At 41.0% G+C, this 23,478-nt stretch overlaps 2 protein-coding genes across 2 annotated transcripts; both read right to left on the minus strand.

The window, feature by feature from the left end:
* Positions 1 to 3,555: 3,555 nt before the first annotated feature.
* Positions 3,556 to 16,110, minus strand: cdh17 (cadherin 17, LI cadherin (liver-intestine)). The gene is made up of 19 exons (XM_070835200.1): positions 16,029 to 16,110; positions 14,504 to 14,560; positions 14,015 to 14,110; positions 12,563 to 12,700; positions 12,309 to 12,444; positions 11,088 to 11,246; positions 10,537 to 10,689; positions 9,576 to 9,781; positions 9,304 to 9,435; positions 9,046 to 9,196; positions 7,527 to 7,736; positions 7,363 to 7,439; positions 7,093 to 7,281; positions 6,240 to 6,484; positions 5,822 to 5,952; positions 5,399 to 5,623; positions 5,175 to 5,285; positions 4,507 to 4,623; positions 3,556 to 4,354 (listed from the first exon to the last, which is right to left on the minus strand). The coding sequence occupies exons 2-19, from the start codon at positions 14,549 to 14,551 to the stop codon at positions 4,257 to 4,259; spliced, it is 2,622 nt and encodes an 873-aa protein (XP_070691301.1). The 5' UTR covers positions 14,552 to 14,560; positions 16,029 to 16,110; the 3' UTR covers positions 3,556 to 4,256.
* A 2,033-nt stretch (positions 16,111 to 18,143) lies between these two features.
* Positions 18,144 to 19,835, minus strand: gem (GTP binding protein overexpressed in skeletal muscle). Its single transcript, XM_070835637.1, has 4 exons — positions 19,432 to 19,835; positions 19,036 to 19,112; positions 18,721 to 18,925; positions 18,144 to 18,624 (listed from the first exon to the last, which is right to left on the minus strand). Exons 1-4 carry the CDS (start codon positions 19,784 to 19,786, stop codon positions 18,341 to 18,343), a joined length of 921 nt encoding a protein of 306 aa, XP_070691738.1. The 5' UTR covers positions 19,787 to 19,835; the 3' UTR covers positions 18,144 to 18,340.
* Between the last annotated feature and the right edge of the window lie 3,643 nt (positions 19,836 to 23,478).

Genomic DNA, 23,478 nt, shown 5'->3' on the forward strand with positions numbered 1-23,478 from the left:
TGGTCCTGTTGTTGTTGTCGTGTGTTTTAGTTGACACAGGCTGGCCAGAGGTAAACACACGGCCACACCCATGAACACAGCAGGACGTCACTCTAAACTACAACCGTCTGAAGGTCAGTGTGTTTCAGGGTGTGACTTTAGTAGACAGGTACTTTACTTGAGTAAAAACTTGAGGTACTTGTATTTTTTTTTATTTCTATTTTCTACTTTATTGGGAGGAAAATTGTGCCTCAAGCACACAGCTTTAGTTAATACCTGCTTTTCAAATTAAGATTTTACCCAGAAACCATATGAAGAGCTTTTAAAATGTGGTACATTGTTAAAGACTGATATACCTAAAAGTATCAATTTAAGCTCAAATTAGAGCTAAAAAAGAATTAGTTGATTTGGTCAATTATTTTTCAGGTTCTCACATATGAGGATTTGCTGCGTTCTTGTCTTAAATTACAGTAAACAATCATGTCTGCCTCCAGTGAACTGTGATGGACATTTCTCACCACTTTCTGACATTTTACAACCAAACAAGTAATCGATTGGTCAAGGAAACGATTGTTGCAGCCCTAAATAAAATAGTTAAAAATGAACCCCTCAGCATATGCAACCATTAAACACTCAAGGGTCCACTGTTCTGTCACTTCTGATATTTTAAGTACATTTTCCTGGTACTACTCATATATTGTTAATCCAGTGACATTCTCAGTGCAGGACTTTTGCTTGTAATGGAGTATTTTAGTATGTATTTGGATATGTTTTGCTACTTTTACTTTGTCCTCCACCGCTGAGAGACATTTTTAGTTATTTTCATGACAGTCAGTCCAACGGCCACTAGATGATGCTGCAGTATCAGACAGACCAAAGTGTCAAACAGAGGAGCTTTAACTCATACAAGATCCTGTCATAAACTGGACACGTTGTGTGACAAATGTGTTCTCCAATAAAAAATAGAATGAAATATATCTGACTAACAGGAATAAATAATATGGTTAGTTAAATAAAATTGAATGTGACGTGTAAAACAAATATTAAGCTTTATACTTTTCCTTTGACCCCCAATACGTAATACACTGCTTATTTTTCCTTTAGTCAATCCTCATTGATATAAAAAGGGTGGACAAAATAATAGAAACACCTGTCAGTATGAGACAGAACAATTCAACAGCACTACAAACTGAGATAATGACATGGCAATTTTTCAATCAATCTGTGATCAAAAACATCCTCATGTGGTTCCAGACAACAACATATTGTGTGATTAAGCTTTGAATATTGCTGCTTTTAAATAGTCATTAAACAATGATGTGAGATTGTTCACTATATCCTGCTTATTTATTCGCAAAAAAATACTTCTATTTATTAGAAACATACACATTTCCTGGGAGGATATTTAATGAATTTAAGAATTTTTGCAGTTCTTTTTTCTTCACCTCAGTTAATCTGCTGTATCAAAAATACAGAAGGAGGCTTTTCTTCAACGTCTCTTTCTGATCGTCATCACACTGACACACTGTAAGTGTCCAGAGCAACTGGTGTATCTGGTTTATAGGTGACATTCACTCAGTTTACTGGAAATAAACTCCTCTGTGTATCGTTTTAGTCAGTTACATGTGTCATTTCCGCTGCAGCATGGATGTTTCTCCAGAACTAATTCGTAAAAGCAGACTGAGTGACATTTGTTTATGGAATTTGTTTACATGCTCGTCCTTTCCAGAGTGGGATTGTGATGCAGGATGTGTAATAAAAATCATCCCACATAAACAATATTACAACAGAGGAGAGGTCAACACCTATTTTCAGCAAAAGTTATCCACCTCTAGGAGGAGTCACAACTTGTAAGGCCTCCAATATTTAGAGAACACAGACTACGTTTGTTTTTCTCTCTACAGAAACAGATAACTGTTGTTTAAAATCTGACGCATGTCGCAAATAATTTCTGTCCTCTGTTGACAAAAGTTTAACATTTAGTACGGAACAGGAGGTGTCTAGCTGTGTCATAGAGCTGCAAAATGCTGGTGAAAAGTTGCGGTTGAGCTGATATCTGAGGAATATGTTAACGTTAAAGATTAAAATGTAAAATGGGTGATTTCTTTAAGGTTAAACACTTTCCAACACTGTAATTAAAGGAATAACAGACTGCAATAATAAAAACTGAAAACCCAATATTTTTGGTCATACGGTGGGATCATTATCTGTCCAAATTGTAAATACGTTTATCAATTTACTTTCTTATTTAGTTTCCTTTCTTTCTCTCCAGACATTTGTTTGTTGCATCACTGTCGCCTGAGCATTTCCTTACATATATAGAGGTGCTATGATATTCTAATATTCATACTTCAACAACATTTCTATGCAGGTGTGTAATTATCTCTGAGTATGTCATGTACAACGTGCATCATACTAATGAAGCTAAGTCAGATATTTAGCTCTTGTGGTTGCTGTGTTATGTTTGTATTATTGACGGCGTTTTTGTGTGCTGAAAATCTACTGTTCAAATTTTAAAAAACACTCTGGATGTTGAAAACAGCAAAATAATCATCACGTTTATACTGTACATCTTCCAGATTAATATAATTACAATCACCAGGCTGATGAATTCCTGGCATTCTGACATAACAAATCTTGATCTGCTGACACCTTTTTGACTTTAAACATGCAATACAAACTGGTGTCAAATCAACCCGATTGTGATAGCGAATGTCATACATACTGTTAGTTTCTCTATATTAGGATGAAAGTTTTCCCCAGCACAGTCTACACTTGATGAACACTTGGGACAAAAACAATGGTGTGTGTCTGTGTGGTGATGGTGACATTTGATATCTCGAGGTAATCGTATCCTACATCACACCGTTTACTCTCCCTGTCTTTCCTCCACCTCTTCTCTTATGTCCCTCAACCATTAAACTTTTTCCCCAGGACATGATGTGTATGTGTGTGTGATGTTTTGGAAAGTGTTGCCGGGATACAGGTGAGGAGAGAGTGCAGACATAAACACTGGAAAGGCTCCATGTTGAGTTTGTTGTTGTGAGGCTCTAGCTCAATCCTGTGACACTGCTCTACGTTTGGCTTTTGGAAGCTGCAGCAGGCCGTTCAATGACTCATTTCACACACACACACACACACACACACAATCACATGGACTGGTAGGATGCATGGTCATGGCAGCACATGTGGCACCCACATTCAACTCTCACATGTGATTGTCTGAGTAAGTTTTTTTGTGTGTGTCGTGGCCTCTTTGTGCTGCATAAAAGCCCACAATAATGCCATCCACTTTTCAGCACTGCTGTCTCCTTCTGTCTAACAGATGACTCAGAGCATCACACTCTTCATCAGCACCGTGACCTTGACTGCTCAGCGGCAGACCGGTGGGGAGAGGGATGCAACAGTACTGACTGTAAGCGCAGAGTAAATCTGAAAAAAGAAAGACATTTGAAAAGAAATCCGAAGAAAGGAAGTTGCGTGTATCGAGTGGAGGTGTGGATGCTCGTGTCTTATGTCACCGATCACCTGCTTCAACATGCATCAGACACACACAATGATGATGTGAAAACCAAAGTGGTTCCCAGTTTTTTTGTTTATTGGGAAACAGAGCAGCTATTGCTCATTAAAAAACAGAGTAATTGTCCATTACACAGACAGTGCATTCAGGGTTTAAGATGTTTCTCAATATTAAAGATATCTCCAGCTGTTGCACAGCATTGGACTTTATATCCAAGCAGAGGCGATTAACAAAACAAGCTTGAGGCCAAAAAATACAAATTGAATTATGTGAGATGATGAAACTGCTAATGAAGCACCCTGAGTCTGGGAGTGAAATTTTAATAAATTAGGTTAACAAGCTTTATAAATGCATGATTAGCATGGGGCCACCCGACAGTTTAATTAAGTATGCGCCTATTAATCAAGCTTAACTCTCTCTTGTAAATAAAATAAAATAAGCTAAATGTGTGTGTGTTTGTGTGTATCTTTTAGAACTTGAGAGAGAGGACATTATTGGAAAGTTCAGTCGTCACTTCTGCTCTTTTTTTGTTTATTATTTCATTTTCGTTTATTTGTCTATTTTACGAGGAAAATATTCTTTGGTGAACAGAAAAAGGCTGTATATGGACCAGAGTTTGCGTAAAAGTCTGACATTCATCTGTCTTCCGTGGCCAGATGTTAAAAAGACGAGAAGGAATGCAATATGTCAGTGAGGGTCCTCACAAGTTTAGAAATACTTGTGTATGTGTATGTGTGTGTGTTTGGGTGTGTGGTGTCTACATCATGGCGTTCCTTTCTACTTCTCTCTCTTCATTCTCGGCTTTCTTCTTGTTCCCTTTATTTATTTGTTTGATCACCACGATGAAGACAATAACTGCAAACAAGACAATAAAACTGAAGTCAGTTCCAGCAGGGAACAACATGGAGTCATAAAAACATCAGACTGCACAGTGTGATGGACACCGGCTCATGTGTGCGTTGGTTTTACCAGATAACGGACATTTACATGAGGTTTGTCAGACTTACTGCAGAATCCCAGAGTGCCAGCCAGGATCCCGATGGTGGTTCCCATCCCATAACCTAACCCACGGCTGTCTGGTGCCATGTAGCAGTAGCCCAGCTCGGTGCAGTTACATACTCTCACTGGTGCAGACAGCAGACAGCGACACACAAATGTTAAACATTTATCAAGGACACGATGTGCCATTTCTTACTGTCTTAATGTTTTTCTCTCAGCCCTTACATGTGAAGAATGTTTTTTGTCTAACTTGTTGTGTCTATTGTCTATGGTTTGTCTTGTCTTTATGCTGTTTTATCACTCTGTGTTCCCACTGTGTGGGACAGCAGGAATCCTGCAGGAAACACGGCTGTTATGTTTTTCCTGCTAAAAATGTACACAGAATAAAAATGTAATCTCTAAAGAGGTCTAAAACATATGGGCGCTGTAGTTTTTAGTAAACCATACTCAAGCTAGATTGAATCGTGTATTGGTTGGGGACCATTTTGAGTATTTATGGCAGAAAGCTGGTGACTGCGAGATCGGCTCAAAATAAGTTACAGCGCCTGTGCTCACGGAAACGAAGCAACATGTCAGGCATTGTAACCGAGCTCTTGAAGGCTACAAAGACAATACATTGTTAGGATTGTTGGTTTTTGTCTTTTAATGGTATTGGTTGCTAAATGAATTAACTCACCCTGAAATGGCTGTGAAGTTCCCATGCCTGCGTTGTCTCTAATGTTAATGGGGAGCACGAAGGTTTTGTCTTCAGTCGGCTTTTTCTTCAGGGTCAGTTTAGCTGTTGTAGCTGCGTGACGCACCAAAAGAAAGAAAAGGATTGAAATGATCTGAATCTGCAACTTATCAGTTTTATACCATCGTTTGATACAGTAACTTCAGTAGCCCAGTATGTTAGCCTACCATCAATGCTGCGCAGCTCCCAGTTGAGCCATTTCTTGCCGCTACCCAAGGTGAAGGTGAAGGGCTGGGAGAAGGAGATGCCGTCTGCATCCTGGGCCTTAAGGATGACAGGCTCGGGTTTGGCCACACAGATGAAGGCCTGTTTCTCTGTCAGTTGGGGGATGTTGTCGTTCACATCGAGCAGCCTCACAGACAGGACGCGCTCTGAGGACTTCTCCGGATTCTCTTCAGAGGGCATGAAGAGGGTTCAATGATTTGTTGTATCGTCAGTTTTTAAAGGTCAAAGGTGATGAATACATTTAAGTTTCATAACATACACAAATAAAAACGGTATCTATTTATGCTATTGATACTGGTGCCATGTTTGGACAGAAATGTTCTGTTGTTTTCGCTGTGTGGCCTTAAACTCTCTCATTATCTCACCCTTCTCAAACGCAGTGATGGTGACTTCGAAAGCCTCCAGAGTTTCTCGGTCCAGGGTGCCTTTGGTCTTGATCTCTCCTGTTGCAGCATCGATCTCCAGCCAGCCCTGAGTGTCACCATCCAACTTGAAACTACACACACACACACAGACACACGCACACACAACGAGCAGATATTAGAAATCAGGCCACAGGCACTGAACTGGGGCCCTGGGTAAATAATGGTAGTCAAAACAAATCAATAGTCTGTTTTGGGTCCACGTGACAGTCCTCACAGATTAAACCTCAAAGTAGCAGCCATTAGGGAGCAGTGTCATTAAAAACGAAACCAATGCTGATCTACTGGAAGAACTCCCAAGCTGTGAAAGCCATGCGTGCGATGTGTTTGTGTTGTCTTCTGTCATACAGTACATGTTTACCCAATCTCTTTGCCCTCTGGATCCACCGCCTCCACTGTGAGCAGCACTGATCCCTTCGTGGTGTTTTCAGGCACAGTCACATCCAGGATGTCCAAACTGAACTCTGGAGCCTCGTCCACGTCACTGACAGAAACAGTGACGAAGGCTGTGGATTCACTGCCGTACTGCAGGCCCGTCATCAGCGGCTCTGGGTTACGAGCGTCAATCTGGAGCTTGTAGGTGGATGAGGACTCAAAGTCGAGAGGCTGGTAGGAGACAAGCGCAGTGGTTAGAAAAAGGAGGAATGCTGAGGGTGATGGCAGAGGCCTGTGTGTCACATGTGGACCTCTATGATGCCATGAAATAAAGGCACAAAAGGCAGCAATACTTAGATTATTAGTCAGATCAGGGCTGACAATTTTCATAAAGAAATACATGAAATAATAAATATTTTGAATGTTTGTGTGACATTGTCAACTATTTTATTAAACTATTTAATAAGCAGAAACTTGCTGGTTCCATCTTCTAAAATGTGATGAGGATTTGCTGATGAGTTTCATATCATTGTGAATTCTACATTTTGAGGTTTTAGACAGTTAGATGAACAAAACAAAACCATTTTTGTAGAAGAAATAGTGAAGGTAAAATTTTACTATTTCATAACAATTTGTAGAACCACACCATAAATGTATTAAAAAACAAATCAACAAAATAGTCTATGATGAAAATATTCATTAGTTGCAACCTAAATACAAAACATACACCACAGGAGGTTAATTGTGAACGTTTTAAGGTATAAAGGAACAACAGTCAAAGATCAAAGTCGATGAGTTGTACAGTATGAAGCCATCAGTACAGAATGGAGATACCTTACCCTAGCTATGACCAATTGGCCGACACCTTTGCCGTCGGTTTCCACTGTGAAAACACCATCATCGTCTCCAGCAGAGATGTGGAACTCGATAATTGAGCTGCCGCTGTCTGCATCGTCTGCATCTGTTGCTCTGATGGTCAGCACTGTGTGTCCCAAAGGAGTGTCCTCTTCCAGAGTGTGGCTGCCATACTGCACACGACACATTCAGGGACGTGAGGACAATCAGCCGAACAGCGTGAGAGGTAAGAGACAGGTGGTTCACATACTCACATCAGTCTTCTCAAATATAGGCATCTCGTTGTTGACGTCAATGACCTTGACGACGACCTTACACTCTACGCTGAAAACTGTGAGACAAAAGCCATTCGTACTTGGAGTGAACACTGACTTAACTCTACTATCAGGTGTGTTACATCATACGGCAGGTACGTTACCTGGGTCACTGACTCTGACATTGAGTTTATAGACCTGCTGGTCTCTCCGCTGCAGCAAGCGTAACGCCTGAATCCTTCCAGAGGCAGCGTCGATGGAGAAAGTGTCGGCTGAGGTGGGTGGATTCTGGGACACGATGGTGTAAGTCAGCTGAGCGTTCATTGTGCCCTCTTCATCGCTGTCATGGGTCAGCAACTGCCCTACCAGGCTGCCTGGAACCACAAGAACCAGAACCTGAGAATAACAGCTGTTCATCAAGTGAAGCATTCTTGAATGTAAGCTTGTAAACAGTAAATCCTACCGTGGATGACTGCAATCTTTTAATTATCTTATAAAGATATCAGTTTGCTGTTTATTTCTAATGTCTATTGCTACCAGAGTCTCTTCACAAATATTAACAAAAAAACGATGCAAAAGTTTTTCAGAATAGAGTCTCACTGAGTAAAATGTGAGGATTTATCAAAAGAAACAACAGTGCTGCATATGGAGGATAAATCCTCGTCTGTGACTGTTCATTACTGATCTGAGTACACTTGTTTGATTATGTGATTACTTGAGAGCTGCTATTAAATGTTTTTCTTACACTTCACTTAAAGTAGAAGCGAGTCACCTGCAGGGTTGGAAATTATATTTACTCAAGTACTGTGCTTCAGTAAAAATCTGAAGTACTTTTACTTTACTCGAGTAATTCCATTTTAAGGTAACTTCAGCCTCTGTAATGCTACATTTGTCTGACAGCTTTTGTCGATAGTCACTTTGCAGATTCACATTTTTGATACAAAATATAAGCACTAAGTTACAATTGGCATTAACCCCTTGTTGCCTGTTGTCGCGAATTCGCCTCAAACCTCTTCCGGTCTTGATGCAGCTGAGGTGGCCTCTGTATCCCACTAATGCCGGTTGATGCATCTTCTATGTATACATTATATATACATAGATGCATACATACATACATAAATAAATATATATATATTCTATGCATATATACATATATATTTTATTATACTATTATTATATTGTACTATTCTATGCTATGTTCTATTCAAATTAACAATCTCCACTTAATTTAGCATCTGCTTGAATTCAAAAACACAAATCATTTATTCTTTTATATAATTGTAAATAAATTCAGGCAGTAAGGGGTTAACATTAAAGCAATGCTTACACATTAATCCAACCATAGTTCTAAAACAACATTATGATATATATCATTCTCAAAAGGACTATTCTACATAATGAGCACTTCTACTTTTGATACTTTGAGTATATTTTGATTCTAATACTTGTATTTGAATGCATGAATTTTACTTGTAACAGAGTATTTCTAAGCTATTACTTTAAGAGTAAATCTTAAAAGCATGATAAACACGGACCCAGAAACACAAACGACAGACTGAAAAGCAAACAAAAGAACCAACAGTGACATAAAAGTCAGAGCAGGAGGACAGAAGTTGGCTGAATGAGGCAACATGTAGCACACACCACGCCATGAGTGGGTTATGTAATAATCACACATCTTACCCACAGGCTCATCCTCCTGCACCTCAAAGACAGTCTCCTCATTTTCACACACTGGTGCGTTGTCGTTCACATCCTCCACTAAGACCTGAAACTCCATGGGTGGATCCATGTCGTTGCCATCGTCATCCACGGCCCGCACCACCAGGATGTACTGGAACAGAACCACCACAGGCTCAAGAATAATTCCTTGAAGAAAGTTATTTCTTTCATGAGGTAAGATTACTTATTTACTGAGCAGATTAAACATATGTTGCGCACCATGTCCTTGTCTTCTCTGTCCAGCTCCTCTGTCAGATGAATTTCTCCATCGTGTGTTATCTGGAAGGGGAATTTCAGCTCTCGCTCTTTCTGCACTAACGTGTAAATGGCACTGGGCTCGTTAGACTGGACCTGGATCGAAAAAAGGATTAAAGAGGTAAAAGTGGGAAGGTCAGTTACCGGATATAGAGCAGGTATAGTGAGTGTTTTTACTTTAACGTGTTAGACTTTGTGAGATTTTGTGCAGAGATGGCAGGTCCATCCCACCACACCTTTGCAATGACCAGAGGGTAAGTTTCCTTCAAGTTCTCTTTCACAGTTATTAGTCCAGGGTTGACCCACAGATTTTGCTGCACAACAATATGCACTCTGGCGTTTCCACTCAGCGCTGTCACCGACGCCCCTCCCAGGTCCTGCACACGCACAAACAGGCTGTAGTCTGGGTCGTCCAGAGGGTCCACATTCCTCCTCCTCATTTCTGACACAACAGAAGAAGATTGAGGTCACAATTAGAGCTATTGCACAAAGAAAACCTTTGAGTGGGTGAACATCACAACAACATTTCAGTAGATCTCTGATTTTGTAAGGTATTGGACACAGCACAGATTGGATCGCTTTGGACACAGCTTAACCACTCTTCCCGGCTGAACTTATCAATTCAGCACCCAATAAATCACACAACCAGCACTAATCGCTGACAGTCGTTGGAGTCTGTGTTTATCTACATTGACATCATCCGTCCCTCTGTGTCATCACATGCAGAAGCACAAATCCTTCGACCGGGATCAGTCACGACTTTTAAGATCTTAAAATCACACGTGTCACAATAATCAAATGGATGTGAAAAAAAAGAAAAAGACGTCAACCTCTCTTAGAGTGTTTGGATTTCTACTCTTAACACAGTTGAGCCTTTTGAGTCCAAAATAAAGAACTGAAATATGATATTTCATCTACTTGGTTATGCCTTTCTTGGATGCAGTACTTTTTGTACTTTATCTTTGTAACTTAACGATATATCTCTGTTCTTCTGTTTCTGATGTTTTTACAGTGCAAGGGGATGTAGCACTTTGAAATCCTCTTTAACCAATTATCCAATGACGATTAGCACCTAGATTGGCTATATTATGTGCAGAGATTGTCATAGTATTGTCAAAAGGATGGTTTGTTTGCATAATTAAAGGCTGCTTGATGCTGACTAATTCATTTGAGAGAGGCACACAGGTGGATACAGACCTGCTCTCTCCACACAGGTGAAGAAGGGGTTGTCTTCATAGGGGATCTTCTGCACGGGACAGTAGTCGTTAAACTTTGTCTTCAGAGCGTCAATGCTCTGATCTTCTCCTCTGCCAAACTGAATGCCTTCTCTGGCCTTCAGCATCTGTTCCCCTAGTAATGAACACACATTCATTAAATATGGCGTAGTATGAACCAGCACATCACAAATATGTTTTCATATACTGTAGATCGGTGGAAGAACACCTCTGCTGCCACACTCTGCTTTCTGATAACACTTTCTCTCACAGTTTCTAACTCATTCACATGTTCAGACACACTCGGAGTAATCTGTGATCAACATCACGCGACACATTTAGGCAATCTGCCTCCAATCAGCATTAATCTTGAGCACACAAGATGAGCTGTGTAATCTGGATTTACAGTCGCACTATACTGCCAGATTACAGGCAGAGATGGACAGATTACAGACTTTCCCACGGACAGTCCACCTAGTTCTGCGGGCCAATGTCTGGGTTCATGTGTGTGCTTTCACGCATGTGTGTCATTACCTTCTTGTGTGGTGGAGATCTCTCCAGTGGTTGGGTCGATCTGGAACAGGAGGACATTGTTTTTGTTGGGGATCTGGTTGACCAGGCTGTAGCTCAGATGAGCGTTGGGAGTCTGTGGGTCGTCCTGATCCAATGCAAAGACACGTGTAAATGGGACACCTGGAACAACAGACAAAAAAGATGCTAAATACTTGACACAGTGAGATATTGGCCCAAGTATTTCAAAACAACAAAACTTAATGAACAACAATGGTGCTTTTAGATGATTTAACCTATGGACTATGCATTGGTTGTACTTTATTCTAATGGCAAACACGTTCCGTTTGTGGGTTTTTAGGGAAAAGTTTTCTACATTCAAGATAGCCATTGATTTTTGCTCCAATTCATGAGTGACTGCCAAATGCTGTAGCACCCCCTAGTTAAAGTTAAAGTTAATATTTTTCTTAAGTTTTTATTTTTATTTAATTTCTATTTTTTGTTTTCAATTAAGTTCAGCTTCAGTTAGTTTCCAGAGAGGGTTAGTTTGTTCTAGTTTAGTTTTTATTATCTAAAATGTTTTGTTTTAATTTTTGTTTTTGTTTGTTTCAGTCTTAGCTTTAGTTTTTTCTTTTATTATAATATGGGGGCAACCTAAATAAACAATTATTTTCGTTAGATTTTTATGACACAATATCATTTCAGTCAGTTTTCATTTTCAGTATAATTGATTTTATTTTGGTCAAGTAAAATGATTTTTTACACATAGTTGTTGTTAACTATTATAACCTTGGCTTTACCTTCCTTAAATCCACACTGACTGACAATGTTGTATTTATAATGTTTATATGCTCGGTCTAACTTTACATTGAAACTCTACACCATTTACTCTGTGTGAAATATTCAAACCCAAACTCATGTTTGCCATTGTTATTTCAAGGATGCACGCCCACGAGCACACGAGTGATGCAATACACAGTCCTTTCACTGGGCTCTCACTGCTCCACCGATCTACAGGTGGTGCTAATGCATCAAGAAATGCAGTGATTCCCTGACAAAGGTGGGGCAGAAGAGGACTGGATGCAGAATTTAAAGTACAGGAAAAAAATCAGCTTTGCAAATGATTTATGAGGAAGGAAATGCTTTTGACACTGGACTGGACTGTGTGTGACACCTCTATAGACATACTGACTGTTCTAAGGAGAGTGTTTTCTCTCGATTTATTTAAATCCTTATAACACATACCTGCATGACTGTTTTCTCTAACAACAGCTATGTAGACACTCTGGTTGAAGAACGGGGCGTTGTTGTTGACGTCCAACACATTTATGGTCACATAAATTGGGCCGTCCACAACTTCGTCATCAGCCAGCGCCTCTACCTGGATGTAGTCACACACACACAAACACGAGTATACACAGCATAAATACGTGTTTTATTGTTACTGCAATGAACAACTATGATCATTAGAATTATAAGAAGAGAGAGGACCATTTTACCATGATCACGTAATGGTCGTCTTGAGACCAGTTCAGAGGCTGCTCCAGGAACAGCCACCCGTCCTTTGAAATTTTAATGTCCTCCTTGCCTTCTCCACTCAGCCTGAAATTATTAACACCGGGATGGGTCACCTGGAACTGTGGGGCGAAGGTGGGAAAAGGGAAACGATAACAGATTAATTTAATAAACAGAGATCAAACAGTTACATTCTTTCTCATAGGCTTGAGTAATGTTCAGTGCATGAGCAAGTTTTGGCAAGATGTTCTTCTTGGCTGTCATGCAGTGATGGAAGAAATACTCAAAATCTTTACTTATGTAGATAAGATATACTTTATTTTCCCCGTGGGGAACTTTTTTCCTGGACTCCGTCCACCCGCAGTTTACAATATAGAAAAACAACAGAATAGAAAGAGAATGTAAAAGTTCAAAATACAACAACACAAAATACTACAATGTCAACAAAAGAAGTTTTGCTGCCAAAAAACGCTGTTCCTGGATATGGGATGAACAGAATAATTTTTCAACCTGTAGATTTAGCAGAAAAATCATTCTCTACATACTTTTGACATTATGCACAATATCTATCCAGTTTGTCTCTATTGGAGGTTTGATCTGTAACTATTATCATGTTACAGTTTTCTTGCTAGCTGCTAAAGGTATCTTAAATAGATGTTTGTCTTTCACCAGTGAGTGAGCTGCAGTATCGCCGAAATAGATTGTAGTGAAAGAGCCATCAATTCCATCAGCAAAATCTTGGATAGTTTTACCTCTTTGGGATTCAAACAATTATAATGAAATCATGTGAGATATTTAGAGGAAATCACCCTTTGGTGGAACTGCAAAGAACTCATAGACATCTAAAACAGACACCTCAATTTTCAAGTTTGCTTGTGTTATTTTGTGACATTGGTGTTTTAAATGGTTCGTTCAGATCCAAACTGATGTTTATCGATCGAGGTAGCAATACCACAGCCAACTCCTGTGCTCTGCAGGGCAAAATTAATGTTTTTTGTTAATGGAGTCTGGTGGTTTTAAGGTGAGATAAGAGAAAGAGAGAATGACTTCAGTGCCCCAATCGGAAAAGGCTGTCTAACGGCAAAGTAGAGCTCTGAAAATATTCTAAATATAGAGTACACTTCAACTGATATTGATTTTTTCGAGTGTCTTAAAAAGGTTGCTCTTCTTCTACTTAGCGTCCGTGTCGGGACTTCTGCCTGCTCCTGAAAGCTGGGGGCATGCTGACCACAATCTAAATCTCATACAACCTCACCTCAAATACTCTGAACTATCCCTTTAAAATCCAATCTGAAAAGTAACTAGATTACTGTAGTGGAGTAAACAATACAATATTCCCCTCTTAAATGTAATGGAGTTTAAAATAAAAAATAAGAAACAAGATAAGTTCCTCAAAATTAATACTTGAGTAAGTGTCCTTTCTGGCATGTCTGTACCTGATGGATGAGATGTGGCACTGTTGTTCCCTCTGGCACATCCAGCTCTGTGTTCTCAAACGGGCCCTTCTTTTCCTCCAGATCCTTCCCACCAGCCTATGAGAACACAGAATCAGACGTCAAACGTCAATGAATATAGTACAGGTTGAGGTCAAATCGAAACTCTCACGCCCACACTTGCCCTTTTTTGTTTGAGCTCCGTGCAGTACTTTAATGTAGTCTGGGGCAGGTTTTTACAGCCCAGTTATTTATTGAACCAAACTAACATGACAAAACTGGGAATTCTTATATCCACTGCGTGGCAGGAGAGCAAAGTCTGCAGACTAAAGCACAGTTCAGTAACACTTTACACTTCCTTTACGTGCTTCAAATAAGTTTCCAAAGGGTTTCTTGCACATGTTTCTTGTGTGAAAGACACAGGTTCAAGCATTTGAGGATTTACCATTAATATGTATTGAAGGGCAGCAGTTGGAAATGTTCTGTACTCACAATGCCGAACAGGAGTGGGAGCAGCAACAGATGCATCAAAGGTGTCATGATGACAGTCTGGGAAGGAAGAGAAACAGGAGGAGGAGGAGAAAATGGGGATAAATGTCAGAAAAAATGGTGAAGGAGAAAATGAAAGTGGTGACATGAAGAGGAGAAATGAAATTATACATTTGAAGTTACCAAGCATAATAAATCACTGTGCTCTCAATTTGCATCTAACGCTTGTAGAAAAAATAGCCTCGCAAAGGCAATGTGTCATCTTTCCTTGAGTATTCACACATGTACATGCTATCTCTGCCTGCCTCATACTCTGAGCTGAATGGGGACTTTGGCGCACAGGAGAAACTGAAAACCAGTGCTAGCATGTAATGCCAGACTCAGGTGATTATTTTTCAAGCAAGTATTTCACAGTAAGAGTCAATATAAGGCACCCAATGGTGAAAGTTTGTATTGTGTTTGTATGTATGTAGTTCAGCAGACTGGTGGTTTATTGTGTTTAAAAAAAAATAATTTTCTGTCTCTCTCTCATAAAAAAAAAATCACTTATGGAAGATAATTGTATGTGTCATACACTTACACTACATGCGACATTATCTTTGGTGTGTCTCAAAGAAGTCATAAACTCAGAGTTATATACAGGTGGCAGGAGAATGTCTGTACACTATCGTTTGAATTAACTTTACAATGACACTGCCTTTGATAACAGCAGAGAAAATATGATCTTAATTCATGTCAAACACGACTTACTAAACATGCCTGAAACAATGGTGCTTAACAAATGTATCAAGAATGCATTAATAAATGACCACGGTTGAGATTTCTGAACTTGCAGCCGAGAGAGAGAGAAGGGTGAAGTCAGTCGCCACAGAAGAGTGAAGGTGACATTGAGTAGCCACGAATGACCTTATTTGTCGTACAGCACAATATTAACGCCACCGCCCTGCTGCACTCCTTATTAACAGAACACACATTTTACTTTAAAGCTGTCTGAACTTAGTGACTTCTATTTTTCAGTATTTCTGACAGGCATATTTTCACTAATGAGCTTTTGCTTACAATGATTTCACTGACTTCCAGTGAGAGAAATATCCTATAAATAGGACTATTTACTGTTTTTGTCAAACAGAATTGATGGAGCAAGTGGCAAAGTAAAGGTGTTGCAGGGCCTCTCTTTCTCCTTTCAGCTCAATGGCTGGGTGACCTTTGTCAGTGTAAGTTTCAGCTGCTGTGATACCAAATCTAGTGTCTTCTACAGGTAATATCTCCACAATTCCAGGCACTGACAACAACCAGGAAGCCACGTAGGAGAAGAGGTTGGATGTCAGGTATGCCGTCAACTGAGAATAAGGCCCTGCCAAAGTCAAATCAAGATCACAGCATTTGTGCAGCAAACTGAAACCATCCAACACATAAAAATCATAATCTTTTGAAACCAACATGAACAGTCCAGTTTGTGTCCTATTCACACGCCAAAATCTACTCCAAATACTCAAAAACCTGGCGACAGGAGAGTGAGCGAACTTACCTTGCCGGAGAGATCGAGCGAGTCACTCCTCAGACCTCAGACCTCAGAGTGATGTGAGGAGGCCCATCCTGTCTGGTCAAACGTTAACCAAGTGTTAACCAGCTATGTTTTATTGGATCTAATGATTGTCTAATCACCCTGCCCTCGTGTCTAGCAAGCCAATGAGGAGGCAGCTGGTTGAGAGAGGACACAGGAAGAGCAGAACAATGACATGTACAGTACTGTGACAGACAAATCCGTTATTACTGTACTGTAATTAATATCAGCCACTGATTTTACATAGATCCTGAAATGCTTATAGTGTGAGTCCTGTTGTATAGTGTGAGCTGCAAAAAACAAGTATCACAGCTTTAGTCAAGTTTTGTACTTTTTAGAGAGCATGTGTGTGGTAATTGTGGACAAAAACAGAAAAATTGGAACAAAAAGTGTATTATAATGGCAGACATTTCTCTGGAAATCTGCTATTCAGTGTTAAAGTTTCTAAATTCCCCCTCAGACTTTGACCTGTGCACCTCTGCACCGTTTCCTGTCAGATTTTCCATTAGTAGCAGCCTGATAAGAAGCTGTGTGTAGACAATAGGACAACAGATTATACTCACAATCCACTGCATTGTAAGAATGCAAAGCTACAGGGTCATCCGGGTGATTCAACAGGTCAAGGCACACATGCCATAAAAAGCTTTGATTCTAGCTTACGCCCATTATCTCTTTAAACTTTTCTACCTATATAAAAGTGCATAAATCAATACAACAGAGATGACAGAGAATATGTCAGCCTATATTTTCTCACTGAGTGTTATCCTTTACTTTCATGATCAAATCTCACATAAAGCTGGGATTAAATTCAATACATCATGATTCACATGCTACAATCCTGGGCTGAAAGCAGTGAGCTTTACAAGCTCTAGCAAGCTGCTTGGAAACAAGGCAGAGATCTGTGTGAATCTGCAATTGTAAGGAAAGCGAGCTGTGAATGAGTCACTGTTTCACAAGACCATTATTTAGCCAGAACCTGTGACTGCAGTGTTGATGGATCAGCGGACGAAGCAATTAATTCAGATGGAAGTGACTCCATTACGTAAAGCATGGGTCCGTGTAGGCTGCTCTGTCTTGATCGTGTCTGCAAACAGCCTGATAGATATTCTGGCCAACATGCACCAACGCCATCTGCCTGATGCTCCTTGGACTGATCATACAAAACACAGTTTCCTGGGTTCCTCCTCAGGTTTCCTTGGCAACATATTTTCTTGTATTTTACCGTTTTTCTGAGTTTGGGATCTGAGCAGGCGGTGTCTGAGCATGATGTTTGGTGTCACACTGTGACCCAAATCTCTGATCAGTCCCTGAGCAGTCAAAGCACTGTGCTTCATCAGCTGTCTCTCACACACGTGCATGCACACACACACACACACACACACACTCACAGGGGACTCAATTTGTTTCTGAAAGTTGCGCTTTAATGTCACCACCTGACTCATCTATTATCAGCTCAGTTGTGTTGCTGTTTAACCCAGTTTGTGTGAGTGCGCCTCTTCTGCGCCAAAGCTGAGTCATCCATGGTTATATCTCATTAGTGAGGTTGAGATGGCAGAGAAAAGGGAGTTTTTTTTCCCAAACTGGAAAATGTCACTTTATTTTAATAAGCAACACTGCAACTACATACAAGTAGGAAAATACAGTAAATTATCAATCTGATATTTATGTACAAGAGGTGCAAAATACTACACATTATAAATAAACTCAAAGTAACGACAAAATGATCATCATACAAAAAACAACCTTGATCATACTTAATCATCAATAGCTTACAACTGGTAATCTCAGCACTTAGGGATCGACAGATGACACATCTGGCAGGGATGAGAGCAAAAGGGTGAGGAGAGGGATGAGAAAGGAGAGAAAAGTGAGATAATGTCTGACACAGAAATGAACGAACATCACATCCTTTTCTCAGTTTCCATCCGCTGAGCTCGAACCTCCAACACAGACGCGACTCTGAGTCGATGCGACAGGAAACGTCACTTTGTTGTCCGGTCCATTACAAACTCAGCTCAGTCCACTCAGTCTAGTTCAGACCGAGACACATGAATGGCCATGCAGAAATGTTGCCAACACCTCTCATCTACACCATGCTGGCTGTGCCGAGCGTGGATGTGAACACACTGACGGCCGGGTGTGAATCATCCAACTTTTAGCCCTTTAGAAGCAGGCTTCCCTCCAGCCTGTGTCAACATACTCTGTTCTCCAGGCTGCGACTTGGCCACCTGCTCAAAGGTTTAGTGTGGCGTTAAACGCGAGCGTCTGTCTGCCTCCTACAGAACAGAGAGATCATGGCAGGACTTAGATTTTAGCCAGAACGCCACACTGGGATTGTTCTTTGCCACCACCTTGTCGAGGAAGCGTTTGGCCTTCATAGGAAGGCTCTCGCGGCGTGTGTTGCAGTGTATGTGCCTGCGACGCTTGTTGGCTTCCTTGGAGTCTCGGCGTAGACGCAGCTGGCGCACTATGCCGTGAAAAGCCTCCCAGACGTTGTGCTGCATGGCGGCTGAGGTTTCGATGAACTTGCAGTCAAACACAGCAGCACAGGCACGACCCTCTGACACAGAAAAATCAAACATCAGTACTTGTATGTGGATAAAAACAGAGAACAGCGTTCATCAGACACAAACAGATGAAGATTGTGCCCTCTCACCATTGACTGACACCTCTCTGCGTCGCACCAGGTCACATTTGTTCCCCACCAGGATGATTGGTGTGTGCTGGGCAGGGCGGGAGCGGCGCAGGGTTATCCGGAGCTCAGAGGCTCGCAGGAACGAGGCCCGGTCAGTTACAGAGTACAGCAACAGGTAGGCATCACCTGTCTGCATGTTGCGCTCCTGAGCCCATTCGTTGTCAGTCTGCAAAGACAAACACGCACGATTAGATACAGGATTTGCAGTACGGTGAGTCTGCTGACACACAGGCAGACGTGTGCCCTCCTCTGATTCACGTCTGTTTATCATCTCACCTCTGCATCCCATGTGTCCAGCACAGATACAGTGGCAGGCTCTCCGTCCACTTCAACTTCCCTTTCACACACTTCATCTGAAATCACAGAATGAAGAAAAACTTCACATTAGTAAAATCACAGATTTCATTTGACAGAAATGTGCTGGACATAATCATACAGTCAAAATAATGGCAGTATGTTGATATTATAGGAATTTTTAAAATGTATGACGGTCAATACAGAGTCTATAGTGAGCTTTTGAGATTTTATTACATTTTATCTACAAGTTTGGTGTTTTATTTATACGGATTTGGTTCACTTTTATTTGTAGCCATCTAAACTTTTTTTTTTTAGAAATGACTCAGGTCTGTTTTACAATAACAGTACGGTAGGTTTCAGTGTAGTTTTTCTCACCTCCACACAGCTCGCAGTCATCGCTGTCCATGCTGTCCGCGGCCCCGGCGAAGATGCTGGCGAAGGCCGTCTTGCCAACCCCGCTGGCCCCCAACAGCACCACCCGGTACGGGCTCCCGGGGTCCGTCGGCTCTCCGGTGGAGCCGGTGGAGATGAACGAGTCTGAGGACGACCAGCTCCCGCGGCTGCCGTCCGACTCGCCGGCGGAGCTGGTGCAAGACTTGGAGCGGGAGATGCAGGCGGGGACCCGGGCCAGGAAGCTGTCCGGGAGCAGGTGACTGCCGGGGTCGCAGATGCTCCACCGGTGCAGCTCGGTCTGCAGGCGGAGGCTGTGCCGGCGCACACTGGACAGCATGGTGCCGCCGACAAAATTAGGATTGAATGAAGTGGATTAAGCAACAGCGGTGGGATAAACCGTGTTGAAGTGTGGTGCTTTAACCTCTGTTGTGCCAGAGAAAACCCCCGAAAAGAGAGTAAACTATTGTACCAAAGAAGAGGCTGACGGGAAACAGATGAACCTCTGTCTAGACGCGCATCCCGCTTTGAAAACTAACTTTAACGCGAACATTGCAAAAAGATTTGGTTGATAAATCCCGGAGCAACATTTACAGCTGATGTCCTCTTGATGTGTCAGCAGCCGTCAGTCTCAGTAATCTGATGGTCTCTAGTGCTCTGATGGGGTTTCCCTGCAGTTTATATACAGAGGAGGAAGAGGAGGAGGATGAGGAGGAGGCGGAGGAGGATGATGAGGAGGAGGGAGGGAGGGAGTCACACAAGTGGAGCATGACTGTGTACTTGTGTTGTGGATGTTCACCGTTTTGACACACTCACACAGGGTCATGGGAGGAGCTGCTGCTCGGATTATTGAATTTAAAGGGTATTGAATTGCTATAACAGGGTTTTAACTAAAACTTATTTTTACAAAAAAATAGGTTTACTGAAAGATAATATTGAAAATTCAGAGACACCAGTTTAAATTCAACTAGATTAACTTAAAGATTGGTGTCATGAAGCTATATATTGATGCCCGACAGTTGTCGCTGTGTGAGAACTGTTGGGCATTTACTGACATTCATAAGAGAGATGCAGCCTGGCAGAGGATAGCAGCTCCTGCAGGAGTAACATCACATAACAACATGTAACATACATGTTAGCTGATGCTAGGCTAGCTAATATTAGTTTGTGTGTATTGCTACTACATCATGTTTAAAAGCTATTTAAGATAATCGTAAATTAAAAGGCACACAAAAACCACGTCAACGAGCACCCGAGCAACACTTCAACAGCATCAGTGTAGCTGGCGATGGGTGGCCATTTTGTAGCTTTGTCACTCATGAGAAAGAGAGAGAGAGATGGACATCAGGAGAGGAGGAGGGTCCTTGACATCATGTATTTGCTGTTCTCTGGACCAAAAATGCAGCTTTAAGTGCCTTTAAAAACATAACTATTACCTCAACTCAATATTGCTCAGTGTTGCCTGTTCAAATAAACAATATTCTCCAGGCTTATGGCCTTTAAAAGAGGTTTGATTCTAACAGCTGAATGCAACATGAGGTTGAAAGTGGGGAATCACTAAACTAGAAGAAACAACAGTTTGAGGTGGATTCACCGATAAAGACATTATGTTTATGATAGTTAACGTGATGTCTTTAGTTTTGGTCGAACAAACAAGCAATTTGATGCTTTCACCTCAGATTTAGCCAGTTTTTCGATATTTTTTGACATTTTAAAAACTACCTGATTAATTGATAAACTATTAAAATAGTTTAATTAACAATAAAAATAGTTTTTCAAGATAAGGGGAACCTGCTCTCCTTCCTGCTCGAATCTGCACCAAACTGCAGCACAGGCTGAATCAGATTCAGTTTGTATATGAATTATTCAATCATTTATAAATGTTGGCAGAGTCTTGTGCAGGTGCCGACAAGATCAACTGAACCAAACATCTGCTGCTGCCTGTCCAACGTGACACATGATTAACAGGCATGCTAGATGACGACTCAGGCCAATAAAGAAAAGCATAAATTATTCCTAAATCTCATTTCCTCCAATTTTGACCTCATACATACAGCTGCACATAAGAAACAGAAAGTTACACTAATTTCAACATTCATTTATTTTAATTCACAAAAACTATCCATCACTGTGATTCATAATTTTAAGACTTTTGACCGGCTCGTGCTTTTAAGCAGAAACGTTAAATAAATACAAATGATTCAGAAAGATGCTTCTCTGCTTCCAGGAGCATCTCAAAGACAAAAACACAGACTTGTTCTTGTCTCGTCAGCACTGAAGTGAATGAAGGAGTGCCTCCAAAGTTAATGATACAAGGTGTGTCTCAGCTGATAACTGAGTTTTATATCAAGGGAATAAACACACACTGGGTATGTTATGTGGCTGATTTATTAACTATAATTCTGTGACTGAAGACAATGATATCTGGCACGTCTGGCATTTGTTTTACCTTCTGTAGCATCCAAACATTGCTTCCTATCAGGAGCTACTGAATAAAAGCTTTAGGAAGAGGCTTAGCATCTGAGACGGAGATCAGCAGCACCAGCATATTGTTATTGCAGTGGAAACCATCAGTTGGTATTTTGTGAATGATCCATCTAAAAACAAATGTCCTGCATCACATCAAGTCCTCTCTTGACTCAACTCATAAACATCAGATTTCTATTTGCCAAAGCACTTTGTGTGAGAGAGCAAGCGACTGAGAGCAGGGAGCGTTATTACAGTGATTGTGGGATTATGCTGCTTTTTCTGCTGTTGTTTTTCAGGACTTCTGCATCGGGCTGTGGACTCATCCACGGGACCTGCTGCTGTGTATTACAGCTCTGATCTGATCTGCCTGACAGATGATTGGGCGACATTAAATCCTTGTTAAGTGCTGGAGCAGGACCAGAGTCTGGAGGAGGGGATGGGCGGAGGGGAGGGTTGAGCTCAGACGGGCTGCAGATTGGCAGGGTCATGGTGAGGGCTGTCGATAGGAGTTTGAAGTGACCTCTTTCCTTCTATCCTTCTTTCACTAAATATAAAACATGCTTTGTCTCATAGGACCAGTGAGACAGTGAAGACATGGGCAGACAGACCTAGATACAAGGAAAACAAATGTTTGCCTCCATAAAGACACACTGTCAAAATTATTTTTCTGAACACTGATAAAACATAATTTTCAAAAAGATTAACATAAAACTGCAACAACTCTTTGATCTGACGATATCTTGGCTGAGCTGGATCGGATTCAACTATATCTGCTATTTGGTTATGGCGACTTCAAAGCTTGCCTCAGTAGTTTACAACATAACAATCAAACCAAATTACTGCCAACTCACAGACTGCTGGGACGGCAGACACACCAGCTCACAAAGCACTGAATAAATCTATACTTATATAATAGACTTCTCATAGTCTAAAAAACAAAGACACTGAAGAGAGACCTCGCTACTGTAGTGAGCCAGCAAATCTTTAATATTAGGCCAGGGACGAGAATTTAGTTGATATACGGTGCTGAAAGTCCAGCTACACAGAATGAAGTCCATCCACTGGCTGAAATGTTATTTAGATGCACTGCAGAGCAAGATGCTTAATTTCGACTGGAGTTTTAGTTTGAGGGAACGTTGCTGCGAGGTGACAAATGACGATAGATGTTGCTGAGAAGAAGCAGAAGATCCTTGTGATTTGGCCTTGAGGTTTGAGCAGCAGCAAGCTCATTTCTTTTACAGATGTAGGCCAAGGAGGTAATTACATAATCAGCACCTCTAGGATCTATATTCAATAGGCAAATGGTAAGGACTACTGTAAAGCAATGTGAAGGAACTAAAAGCACCATGATGTGAGTCTATCTGTGTCTGCTGGCTGTACACATAATGTTTATTTACTTTATTCAGCATTGTTCTGTAGTTGCTGCACATTTCAGGCAATAGATTGCACAAATGGTTGACAGACTGGTGATGTTGTGCTGAAAACAGACCAGGCCAGATGTCTTTTTCCCTGTGCAATGATGCAATTTTCACCAAAACACAAACCAACAACTAGCCTTACACC

The sequence above is a fragment of the Pempheris klunzingeri genome, chromosome 8 (assembly GCF_042242105.1).
Source record: "Pempheris klunzingeri isolate RE-2024b chromosome 8, fPemKlu1.hap1, whole genome shotgun sequence".
NCBI lineage: Eukaryota > Metazoa > Chordata > Actinopteri > Acropomatiformes > Pempheridae > Pempheris > Pempheris klunzingeri.